This window comes from Lipotes vexillifer, unplaced genomic scaffold (assembly GCF_000442215.2).
Source record: "Lipotes vexillifer unplaced genomic scaffold, Lipotes_vexillifer_v1.1 scaffold977, whole genome shotgun sequence".
Lineage (NCBI taxonomy): Eukaryota > Metazoa > Chordata > Mammalia > Artiodactyla > Lipotidae > Lipotes > Lipotes vexillifer.
Genome location: NW_006783088.1, coordinates 322,775 through 335,329, shown reverse-complemented (window position 1 = coordinate 335,329; position 12,555 = coordinate 322,775). Strand labels below are relative to the sequence as shown.

Genomic DNA, 12,555 nt, shown 5'->3' with positions numbered 1-12,555 from the left:
AAGACCTGAGGGGGAAAAGAGAGGCAGTACCTGAGGTAGAGGGATAGGAGTGTGGGTTTTGTTACAGGTACAATAGGAAGCAATTGAAGGGATTAGGAGAGTGAGCCCGTTTTTTTTTTGGACCCACCATGCGGCATGTGGGACCTTAGTTACCTGACCAGGGATCCAACCTGCACCCCCTGCAGTGGAAGCATGGAGTCTTAACCACTGGACAGCCAGGGAAGTCCGTGAATTTGGGTTTTTAAGATTCTACATATAAGTAAGGGGCTTCCCTGGTGGCACAGTGGTTGAGAATCCGCCTGCCAATGCAGGGGACATGGGTTTGAGCCCTGTTCCGGGACGATCCCACATGCCGCGGAGCAACTAACCCCGTGCGCCACAACTACTGAGCCTGCGCTCTAGAGCCTGCGAGCCACAACTACTGAGCCCGCATGCCACAGCTACTGAAGCCCACGTGCCTAGAGCCCGTGCTCCGCAACAAGAGAAGCCACCGCAATAAGCCCATGCACCGTAACCCTGCCGCAACTAGAGAAGGCCCCCGCACAGCAACAGACCCAACACAGCCAGAAAAAAAAAAAAAGATTCTACATGTAAGTAAGACCATACAGTATTTGTCTTTATCTGACTTATTTCACTTAGTCCATCCATGTTGTTACAAATGGCAGGATTTCCTTCTTTCTCATGGCTGAATAATATTCATATGTATATATAACATTTTCTTCATCCATTCATCCTTTGACACACAATTAGGTTGTTTCCATGTCTTGGCCATTGTGAAAAACGTTGCAGTAAGGGGTGCAGATCTCTTCGATGTACTGATTTCCTTTCCTTGGGATACATATCCAGAAGTGGGATTGCTGGATCACATGATAGTTCAATTTTTAATTTTTTAGGAACCTCTATACTGTTTTCTATAGTAGCTGCACCAATTTACATTCCCACCAACAGCTATGCACCCCTTTCTTTACAGGTCCACTTGTGCTTTTTTTATTTTTTTAATAACATTTGGAATTCTACCCTATGGTCTGGTGTTTTATTTTATTTTACTTATTTATTTTAATATTTATTTATTCATTTACTCGGTTGCGCAAGGTCTTCGTTGCAGCTCGCAGGCTCCTTAGTTGTGGCTCAAGGCTCCTTAGTTGTGGCATGCAAACTCTTAGTTGCGGCATGCATGTGGGATCCAGTTCCCTGACCAGGGATCAAACCTGGGCCCCCTGAATTGGGAGGACAGAGACTTATCCACTGCACCACCAGGGAAATCCCCCCACTTGTGCTTTTTTACCTGCTTTTTCACTACTCTATTTGCCTCCAATCTATCTTCCCGAATTCTCCTCACACAATAGCAGCCAGAGGTTTATTCCTACAAGTCTGTTCTTTACCTGAGTTCCCTGCTCAGAAATCCTCAACAACCCCCGCTGACTTACAGGCTAACGTCCCAATTACCCACCTGACTGTCTAAGGCCCTTCACTACTGGGTTCAAACTTTCCTTTCCTATCCCATTGTTTTACTCCTCTGTTCAGTCCAGACTGGTTTACCTGCCAATCACCAATGCTTTGGATATTTTCATGTTTTTTAAACATAGGCTTTTTAAGAGCAGTTTTAGGTACACGGAAAAATTGAGCCAAAAGTACAGAGAATTCTAATATCCCCCATCCCCGCACACACACGGCCTCCCCTACCATCAATATCCAGAGTAGTACATTTGTTATAATTGATTATCACCCAAAGTCTATAGTTTACATTGGAGTTCACTCTTGGTGTTGTACATTCTGTGAGTTTTACAAATGTATAATGACATGTATCCACTATTACAGTATCATGCAGAATCGTTTCCCTGCCCTAAAAATCCTCTGTGCTCCTCCTATGCATCTCTCCCTCCTTCTCCCTGAACCCCTGGTGACCAGTTATCTTTTTACTGTCTCCATGGTTCAAATCCTCCTTGTGCTAAGTGAATGCAATCTTGGACTCTTGGGAATTCCCTGGCCGTCCAGTGGTTAGGGCTCCGAGCTCCCACTGCCGAAGGCCTGGGTTCGATCCCTGGTTGGGGAACTAAAATCCCACAAGTCGTGCTCTATGGCCAAAAAAAAAAAAAAAAATCTTGGACTGTTTACTTGACCTCTCCTAGTTTCCTTATGACCATATTAATAGCATCTATTTCTCAAGGTTTTGCGGAAGGATTAAATAAAAATGCATGAAATGTGCCTGGTCTATAGTAAATAATCAATAAACGCTAACTGCAATTATTAATTATTTAAGATTATATTTGCAGCACAACATAACTCATCCAGGTGGGACCCACAGGTCTTCCTTGGGGGTATGACAATCCTAGAAATACTTGAACTTTATATGAGGTACAGATGGATTAATAAAGTGAGGGAATAGCTTTTACTGAGTGTTAAGCACTTTTACAAATGTAATTTCATTTATTCTTTGTCACAATCCCAGTTGTTTTGCCATCCCTTTTACAGATGGGGAAATTGAGACTCAAACAAGTAAAATAACTTATAAAAGCAAAGCCAGCGTTCAAACATAGATATGAATAGGCCTTCAGCCTTGGCAGGCTTCATACTGCTGATGGCTTGGAATCTTTTTTTTCTTAATAACAGAAACTATTCAAATAGTTAAGTCATGTGTCATCCACAGAATGAACTGATGTTTAGTTAAAATTGATAACAGAAAAGAGAATTAGTTTCTTTTATTTTTAAAAAGTATCACTAGCCCTGTCCCTGGTCTTGTTCCTCCCGGGAACTTGTACCAACATTTTAACCACCCTCTTTAGGCTACACAAACCTTCCTGTTTCACATCAGATAATCATGCATTGCACTTCAGAGAAAATGGAGGTTGTGGGTGGAGAATTCCCTCAAATTTGTAATAATTTTTTTAAAAAAATTATTCAAAAAACTTTTCCCCAATAGCACTTAATGAGCTCTAATATCAAATGACTAAAAAAAATACTTTGTAATAATTAGGATTAGGTTTACTTGCAAGTAACTGAGGTCCAATTTATGTTGGTTTAAACACATAAGAGTTTATTCTCACATCGAAAAGAAATGCAGAGGTAGGCAGCTCAGGGTTGGTATGGTAGCTCACTGAAGTCTTCAGAGACACAGCCTCCATCTTTCTCCTCCACTGTGCATTGTTACTATTGTTGAGATTATCTTTTGCCCCAAGATGGCTGCTGGAGCTCCAGTCATTACAGCTCCATTCTAGGCAGGAAGAAGAGGGAAGGAACGAGGACAAAAGGGAATTTCCTTTCTTTTAAGGAACAGTTTTGGAAGTCCCATACAACATGTCTGCTTCTCTGATAGATGGAGAAATGTTGGAAAATGATTGTAAATGTAATCCAGTTTTTCTTTTCTGCCACACACTCACTACAATATTGGACAAATCATGTCCATCCTCTCTCTCCCTTTTCTTCCTTCCTTTAAATACAAACGAAAATATACTCATTATAAAAAATATAAAGGGTTCAGAAATGTAAATATAGAAAATCAGAATTCCCCATAATCACACCTTCCAGAAATGACCATTGTTAACAGTTTGATACATATTTTTCTACTATCCTATGGATTTTTAAAAATTAAAAAAAAATTAATGATGAAATATTTGACACCTAAACTTATTAGTTTTCCAGGACTGTCATAACAAAGTACCAAAGATGGGGTAGCTTAAACAATGGAAATTCATTTTCTCACAATTCTGGAGGCTAGAAGTCTGAGATCAAAGTGTTGGGTTGGTTTCTTCTGAGGTGTTGACTTATTTATTTTTAATTTTTTTTTGGCTGTGTGGCATTCAGAATCCTAGTTCACCTACAGGGGGTCAAAGCTGTGCCCCTTGCAGTGGAAGTGCAGAGTCTTAACCACTGGACCACCAGGGAAGTCTTGAGGTGTTGACTTTTAGATGGCTGTCTTCTCCCTGTATCTTCATATGGTCTGCTGTCTGTGCTTGTGTCCTCACCACCACTTCTTGTAAGGACACCAGTTATATTGGATTAGAACTCACCCTAATGACCTCATTTTTTTTTTTTTTTTTTTTTTTTTTGTGGCTATGCCATGCAGGATCTTACTTCCCGGACCAGGGATTGAACCCACACCCTTGGCAGTGAAAGCTCAGAGTCCTAACCACTGGACTGCCAGGGAATTCCCCTAATGACCTCATTTTAACTTAATACATCTTCAAATGTGCTGTCTCTAAACATGGTCACATGCTGAGGTACTGAGGGTTAGGAGTCCAACTTGAGCTTTTTTTTTTTTAATTTTTATTGGAGTATAGTCGATTTACAACATTGTGTTAGTTTCTGCTGTACAGCAAAGTGAATCAGTTTTACATATACATATATCTGCTCTTTTTTAGATTCTTTTCCCATATAGGCCATTACAGAGTATTGAGTAGAGTTCCCTGTGCTATACAGTAGGTCCTTATTAGTTATCTATTTTATATATAGTAGTATGATTATGTCAATCCCAATCTCCCAATTTATCCCTTCCCCCTTCCCCCCTGGTAACCATAAGTTTGTTTTCTACATCTGTGACTCTATTTGTGTCTTGTAAATAAGTTCATCTGTATCATTTTTTTAGATTCCACATATAAGGCATATCATATATTTGTCTTCCTCTGACTTACTTCACTTAGTATGATGATCTCTAGGTCCATCTATGTTGCTGCAAATGGCATTTCAATATGAGTTATGAGGGACAAAATTCAGCCCATAACATTCACAGAACACGATATATAAAAGTGACGAAGCACAAAAATAAAATGAATCCCTGTCAACCCACAACTCAACATAAGAAATATAAATGACCTATTTCCTACATCTTTATACCAATCCCATTCTCTTAACCACAGCCCCCCCCTACACCCCAGGGTAACATCCATCCTAAATCTATTTTAAAAATATTAGTCCCTCGGTCACTTTGCCTTTTAAAGGCTTGCTCTCCTCATTCTGTAGAGTAGGAACAGTGTTGTGAGGCCTTCTCATAAGTGGCCCCTTCTTTTGCTGATTTCCTTTTCCATACAACAAAGTGATTTTTATTTATTTAAAATTTATTTTATTTTATTTTTGGCCGTGCAGCACGACTTGCGGGATCTTAGTTCCTCGACCAGGGATTGAACCTCGAGTCCTAATCACTGGACAGCCAGGGAATTTCCAGCAAAGTGATTTTTAAAAAATTGAAGTATAGATGATTTACAATGTTGTGTTAGTTTCAGGTGAAGAGCAAAGCGATTCAGTTATCTATCTATCTATCTATCCATCTATCTATCTATCTAATCGTTCTCAGGTTATTTCCCTTATAATTACAAGATACTGAATATAGTTCCCTGTGCTATACTGTAGGTCCTTGTTTATCTATTTTATACAGTAGTGTGTATCTGTTAATCCCAAACTCCTAATTTATAGCCCCCAGCCAGCAAAGTGACTTTTAAAAGCATAAATCAGATGTTTTGTACTTTTTCCTTAAGAACTCTGCAAAGGCTTCCCGTTGCAATGTGAATAAATCCCTTCAAGGCAGTGTGGTCACTCTCCCAGCTCCCTTCACTCTAGCGACGTTAACCCGCCGTGGTCCCGTGAACTCCTCACCCATTCTCATCTCAGGCAGAGGCCATCTCCTGCATTTTACTTGGGCTGCTCTTCTGAGACCTTCGCATGGCCGTGCTCTTCTCATTATTCATGTACCTGCTTAAATATCATATGCCCATCAAGGCCTTTCCTGGCCTCTCTGTCTAAGGTACAAATCCCATCACTCTTCATTCCTTTACCCTTGTTTGTTCTCTTCTTAGCACTTATCACCAACTATCCTCCCAGGGCAGAGCCTTTGTTTTTGTCACCACTGGACCTGGAGTAACGCTGGACATTCACAAACGTTTGTCTGATTTACTTTATCAAATTGTTCCTGACCTAGGGGTTGTTGTGATAAAATGGGTGACAATGTAGTGTGGAATGGGCCTTGCACACACAGATTAACTTATTACATTAAGGTCTGTCCTCTGAATAACCCCTTTAAGCTGTTTCTTCACAGCCCAACTATTTTATGAACAAGACATTTGTTGGATGCCTGCTAGGTGTTGCCCTTGTGCTGGGAATTGGGGCATAGCTGTGAACAAGGCAATTGCTGCATTTGTGGAGTTCACATATTAACGCAGTGAACTAATGAGTGAGCCAACCACCTGTGACCGAATATATCTAATATAAAAAATGCATTTCAAAATATTGGGATGAAGTGGTATGGAAGGAAATCTTTTCTTAAATCTCCTGTTCAAGATGCTTAAACCAAAAGGCTCATACATATGCCTGACAGCTGCCTTTCTGTAATTCAGGTCCTTATATATTGCAATTGGCTCCAATAGTTAAAACATGAATTACCTTTTTTGGACATTACTGAGAGGGAATTATTTAATCTGTCTACTGAAAATGAAGGTATTAAAACCCAATCAAAAGGGTTTGCAGATGTGTCCTTAAATGCTTGTAGCTTCTCAGGTGGCTCTTACATGAAACTTGAGTCCAGGAACAGGAGGCTTCTTGTAGCCGGGACGCTAGATGTGGAGCTTGAAACTTTACGGGTTAAATCCTAGTGTTAGCCCTTACTAGCTGGATGGTCTTGCTGATCTCGTTTTGGTACTGTACAATTACAGTTGCCCATTCTATTTCAAAAAGTTACAGAGAAGATCTGAACTAGAAAATGAATGTTAGTGTTCTTTTTACACTATAAAAAAAACCCTATAGAAATGTAAGGCGATATTGTGGGTTTACCTTTGTTCACTGTTGGATGAACACTAATGACTGGCAAAAAATATTTGGAGATTGAATCTATTAATAGGGGAGCAGTTAAATAAATTATGGCACACAGTGGAACACCATACAACCACTAAAACAAACATGATACCTCTCTATATACTAACACAGAAAGATATCCACAATGTACTGAGTAAAAAAGTAAAAATATCTACCATTCTATCTATGTATGCAATTGCATAGAAAAATCACTTAGAGGACAATATGCCAAACTGTTAGCCATGGTTTTTCCAGGGTGGTGGTGGTGGTGGAATTCTTTTTAGATTGGTAAAATCTAAGCAACTTATAAGGGATTCTATTCGCAACTGGCAAAGTGCACACATCACTGATTACCTAGCCCCCTTCTAGATGTTTCCCAGCTCTCAGGTCTGATTTAGGTTAATACTGCCTTGGAGAATGAACTTGGCTAAATTGGGGAGCTTAGAGAGTCACACTGAATAATAAATGACAAGCTCCTTGGAACAGCCTTACATGCAACATTCGCAAAATAAAAGGCAAAGTAGAGGCTGTTATGAGACCTGCAATCTATTCACAACTGTGCCTCTGCTTCAAGAAGGTAAATGGTGATTTTAAGATACGGATTCCTCAGATTAAAGACTTGTTGCCTAAAAACCCATATATAAATTTCTTAAGGATCACAGTATCAATATATTTAAACGTAGCCGGGTGAAGGAAAGTATAAGATGCCTTCCAATCTCCCACTTTGACTTTTCACACAATGGACACTATTGCTCTCCAAAAGTAGAGGGTGGAGGGCATCCAGTGACCTCTATCAAATTCAGAAGATCGTCCTGGCCTTCCTGACGATTGATAGGGCAGGTTTGGTGAAAGCTAGCAGCTGACTGGCACTTAGACCAAAATGGACTTGAGCAGATCTTTCTGGAGATGGAGCTGGGATCCATCCATCTTGATTTAGCAGTCAGGAAAAAATGCAATTTCGTGTACATATGGGAGATGTGGCTTGGACTTATCAAAGTGGTTCTTTGACCCCCTCAACTGGTACATCATTTTATTTTTTCACCATGCTGAATGGCATGTGGGATCTTAGTTCCCCAATCAGGGATCGAACGCGTGTCCCCTGCAGTGGAAGCACAGAGTCTTAACCACTGGACAGCCAGGTAAGTCCCTAGTATATCATTTTAAATGTTCAATAGTGGAATACCTGACCACATCTCACAGGACAATTGCCTTGCTTTCACATATTGTTTTCAGCACATTCATCTGCTACAAAGTCAAATGCACTGGCTCTGAAATCAAGCACAACTAGGTCAGACATTTTTGTCCCACTAGAACTTATTTTCTCACCAGAAAGTAGAGGGCTTACTAATTTTAGCTGTTTTTAGAGAATAACCCCCTTTTGGTTGTAACAGCAATACCTGCTCATTGAAGACAATTTGGACAATGGAAAAGCAGGAACAATCAACTACACACAAAGTCCTCCACAACCCGTCCCCTTAAAGGCATCCACTGCTCTCTGATCACCCTTGATTGCATTCCTTTCCCATTTTTGTCCCCACACAGATTAAGTCATATACACATATAAAAACTATTTATACTTAACATTATATTAAGTATTTTCCCATGTAACTAAGCTCTTCAAAGACAATATTTCCTCTAAGAATATAAGCAATGCATTTTCTCTATGGAAGACTTGGAAAATACTGAAAGCAAAAGAAAGTTCCCCATAATCCCGCCATCTACAGATGGATACCTTCAGGGGTAACTGCAGGGGCATATCCTCCCAATTTTTTTCTCATCATATATACATTTTCTTAAAAAAAGAATTGGATTCAAAGCATATATACTTTCTGCTTTTCCCCCATACTAGATCATAAACACTTTCCATGGTTAAATATTCTAATTGTCCATGACACAGATTATCATTTACTTAGCCATTATTGTGATCTTGGGCATTTAGGCTATTTCTAATTTTTCTATTATGAATAATGCTGTGATAAGTTTGAAATAATTAACATGAATTCACTATGAAGAATGACCAACTTTTTTCCACCTCTTCTGAGGAGATATAAATGAGAGCTAAGGAAATACTAACCATGAGGGCAGCTTAAGGCCAAACTGGGCTATGTGAAGTTTCTTTAAAAAGTCTCATATGCCGGGACTTCCCTGGTGGCACAGTGGTTAAGAATCCACCTGCCAATGCAGGGGATATGGGTTTGATCCCTGGTCCAGGAAGATCCCACATGCTGCGGAGCAACTAAGCCCACACGCCACAACTACTGGGCCTGTGCTGTAGAGCCCGTGAGCCACAATTCCTGAAGCCTGTGAGCCTACAGCCCGTGCTCAGCAGCAAGAGAAGCCACCGCAACGAGGCGTAGCCCCCCCCTCACTGCAACAGGAGAAAGCCTGCACACAGCAACAAAGACCCAACGCAGCCAAAAATTTTTTTAAAAAGTCTCATATGCCTAGAGATGCAGATGAACTGCAGTCCATCTACTGAAATTTATAATTCTGCTTTGTAGTTAAAAGTTGGAGAGGAGGGACTTCCCTGGTGGCACAGTGGTTAGGACCTGCCTGCCAGTGCAGGGGATGCAGGTTTGAGCCCTGGTCCAGGAAGATCCCACGTGCCACAGAGCAACTAAGCCTGTGTGCGGCAATTGCTGAGCCTGTGCTCTAGAGCCAGCGAGCCACAACTACTGAAGCCCGCGTGCCTAGAGCCCATGCTCCGCAACAAAGAGAAGCCACTACAATGAGAAGCCCGTGCACTGCAATGAAGAGTAGCCTCTGCTCACCACAATTAGAGAAAAGCCCGCGCACAGCAATGAAGACCCAACACAGCCAAAAACAAACAAACAAACAAATAAATTTATATAAAAGAAAAAGTTGCGGGCAAATGACAGTGGTCGAAAGCAGCCTAGGTTTTTTTAAAAGGCTTTCTGTTTTTTAAATAAATTTATTTATTTATTTTTGGCTGCATTGGGTCTTCGTTGCTGTGCACGGGATTCTCACTGCGGTGGCTTCTCTTGTTGTGGAACACAGGCTCCAGGGTGCACGGACTTCAGTAGTTGCAGCACGTCGGCTCAGCAGTTGTGGCCCTTGGGCTCTAGAGCACAGGCTCAGTAGTTGTGGCACATGGGCTTAGTTGCTCCGCGGCATATGGGATCTTCCCAGACCAGGGCTCGAACCCATGTCCCCTGCACTGGCAGATGGGTTCTCAACCACTGCGCCACCAGGGAAGTCCTGAAAGCACCCTAGGTTTTTAAAGGAAAGTTATCATGTAAACAAGATAGATCTTTATGTGTTGTCTCCCTTATGACAAAATAAAAAAGATAAAAAATTAGGTAATAATACCCTTACCAATCCCCAACACCAAGAGGTCTACCTAAATATGCTAGAAACACATTAAAAAGCATGTTCAGAAGTAATAAATAGAAATGGAGGCACATATTTTTTTCAAGTATACAATTTATTTTTATTTACAATACCCTATAAAAATGTAAATTTAGAAACTTTAATTTTTATTAATTAAAACCAAACAAAAAAGATAAAGCACAGAAAAGAAGAAATAATAATCAAGCCTTCACTTGATCGGTTGTGAAGGGAAGGTAGGAAAGGCGCCTAGTGGAAAATGATGGCAGAGGGCAAGCTAGGGAATGTCATGGGGAACAGCTGGTGGAACCTAGGGCCACTGAACGGGAAGAAATGGAGGTGGAGAACAAGGAGAGCTGGATATAACTGAGGACCTTACTGTTGTACATTTATGTGCAAAACGTTTAATCTCATTAAATATCATAACCTGTCCCCCCACTACATTCGAAAAGGCTAGAACAGCAAAATGTGCATCAGGACAGTCATGTGAAATTAATTCAGGTTTAATTTTCTTGAGGGCTATAATCACCAGGGATCAAAACCCCTTATCCTGGTTGACTGCTGAATGGGGGAGGGATAAGTGACTAGGGTCACAGCAGGCTTGTCCCTGCTCGCATTCAGACCCAGGCCCCTGGCTGCCTGGGGATGGGACCTGGGTGGGATGCAGCAGCAGGGACGGCAGCTCTGCCCACAGTGTGGACGAAGCTGAAGAGCAGCGCAGGCCGGACTCAGCTTCCATGGTTAGGTGTGGAAGTTTCTCCCCATGGCACCAAATAAAAACAGAAAAGACGGAAGTGAAAGCATGGCTTACGGAAGTAGTCTCAGGACGACAGACTGGGTGTGCAAAGGCTGCACTGGGGAAGCGGGCTCTAGGTTAGGGGCATCTTGGGCAATCTTCCATGCACTTGAGGGGACAGGCTCAAGTACACTGCAGTCGTAGCAGGAAAAAGGCTTAACCGTGTGCTGTTTTCACTGAGGTGGACAGAACCAAAGGAAATACAAGTGGGGAGGAGATGAAGAACTTCTCAGCCTAGAGCTGGGCAGCAGCCAATTAAGAGTTCTGGTTTTATTAAACGTGCTCCATACCCTATATTTATACGAAAACAAGTAGAACCCACCAAATTCATTACAAGAGGGATGAGAAACAGATTAAAAATACATCAACTGGTTTGGGGTTAAAGAAGGGTTGTGTCACCTAAATATTTATCAATCTAAAACTCATTCTTTAAGCATCCTTTGGAGACCACATAAGTGTGTGTATAGGGGTGTGTGTGTGCGCATATATATAGACTTCTACTTAACTGGCTCTCCTACAGTCATATTAATATGGGGCAATGAGAAAAGACTTCAGTAGGATGAGGGAAGGAATCCTTTGGCAAGCTACAATCTACTCTGAACTGGAGTAGTGGTGGTGGGATAAAGGGAGAGATTATATTTGTGTTTCTAGGGCAAAGAAAATGCAAAATTGAGAAGAACTGAGTAAAAGTAGGACATGCAGAATTGTAACACAGAAGGTAAGAAGAAACCAGCAGAAGTATCACCCGGCCAAATTTCACAGACCAGTGGGGAAATAGCTGGCGTTCAGAGCCAGCCCCCGTGGACAGGAACCGGTCCCACAAGACGCTTTGGGGAATAAGCTGCCTTCCCTCCCTCATTAAAAACAACACTCCATTGGTGATGGCAGCAGTGCAGGTGGCAGCCAAAAGGAGGTACAGGACACATGTGGAGATCTTTTATCGTATCCCCTGAACTAGCCTACGGTACAAAGAAAGAGAGAAAGGAAACCTGTATAAATGAGTTAAAACAGAAATCAGTCATTTGTATCAGAGTTACATCCTTGTATGAACTCTCATAACAAAACACCTAAGATATCTGTACCCTTCGCATTTATTTAACAATGAGGGTTCTGTTGCATCCAATACAGTCTTTTATATCCCGCAGATACTCATGTATTTGACAGAAATCTTTAATCTCTTCCACCAAATGCAGTTTTATGGCCCCCCCAGCCTCCTCAACATAACTTCTAAAGTGCCAACTTCAGTGAGATGTGGAACTCTCCTGTTTCCAACTTACTGCAGTTTTGTCTCCAGCAAGTTCAGTTTCTGTCGGTCAACGTAACGAGAAAACAGGGATACTAGATTTGTGGGTATAGAGACTGGCTTGGCCAGGGCTGCCTGGGGAATCCGCAGAAGTTCTCGGGTTGCCATGAACATCACCTCCGTCCTGAAAGGGAAAATCAAAAATAACAATATAAAAAAAAGAATGAAAAGATTACCTAAAAGAATTTAAAATAAGAGAAGAAACACAGTCCGGACTGACCACTGGTTGCTCTGCGTTGATTCTGAAGCGGGCTCTGAGCCTTGCAGGTCTTCCCCCCGGCTCAGCACGACGAGGAGCAGTGACAGGCCGAACTGCGAGAGGAGACAGAGG

General features: G+C 41.5%; 1 protein-coding gene across 2 annotated transcripts in view; it reads right to left on the bottom strand.

Annotated features, from left to right (window-relative positions):
- Positions 1-10,208: 10,208 nt before the first annotated feature.
- PATL1 (PAT1 homolog 1, processing body mRNA decay factor) overlaps positions 10,209-12,555 on the bottom strand; it is a 36,031-nt gene continuing 33,684 nt past the window's right edge. Inside the window, exons 17-19 of one of the 2 annotated variants that reach the window (XM_007455676.1) lie at positions 12,445-12,536; positions 12,199-12,348; positions 10,209-11,880 (exon numbers count right to left, since the gene is read on the bottom strand). In XM_007455676.1, the coding sequence (XP_007455738.1) occupies positions 11,859-11,880; positions 12,199-12,348; positions 12,445-12,536 (264 nt within the window). In that variant the 3' untranslated portion in view covers positions 10,209-11,858. The remainder of the gene's footprint in view (positions 11,881-12,198; positions 12,349-12,444; positions 12,537-12,555) is intronic. The other variant, XM_007455677.1, reaches the window with a different exon arrangement.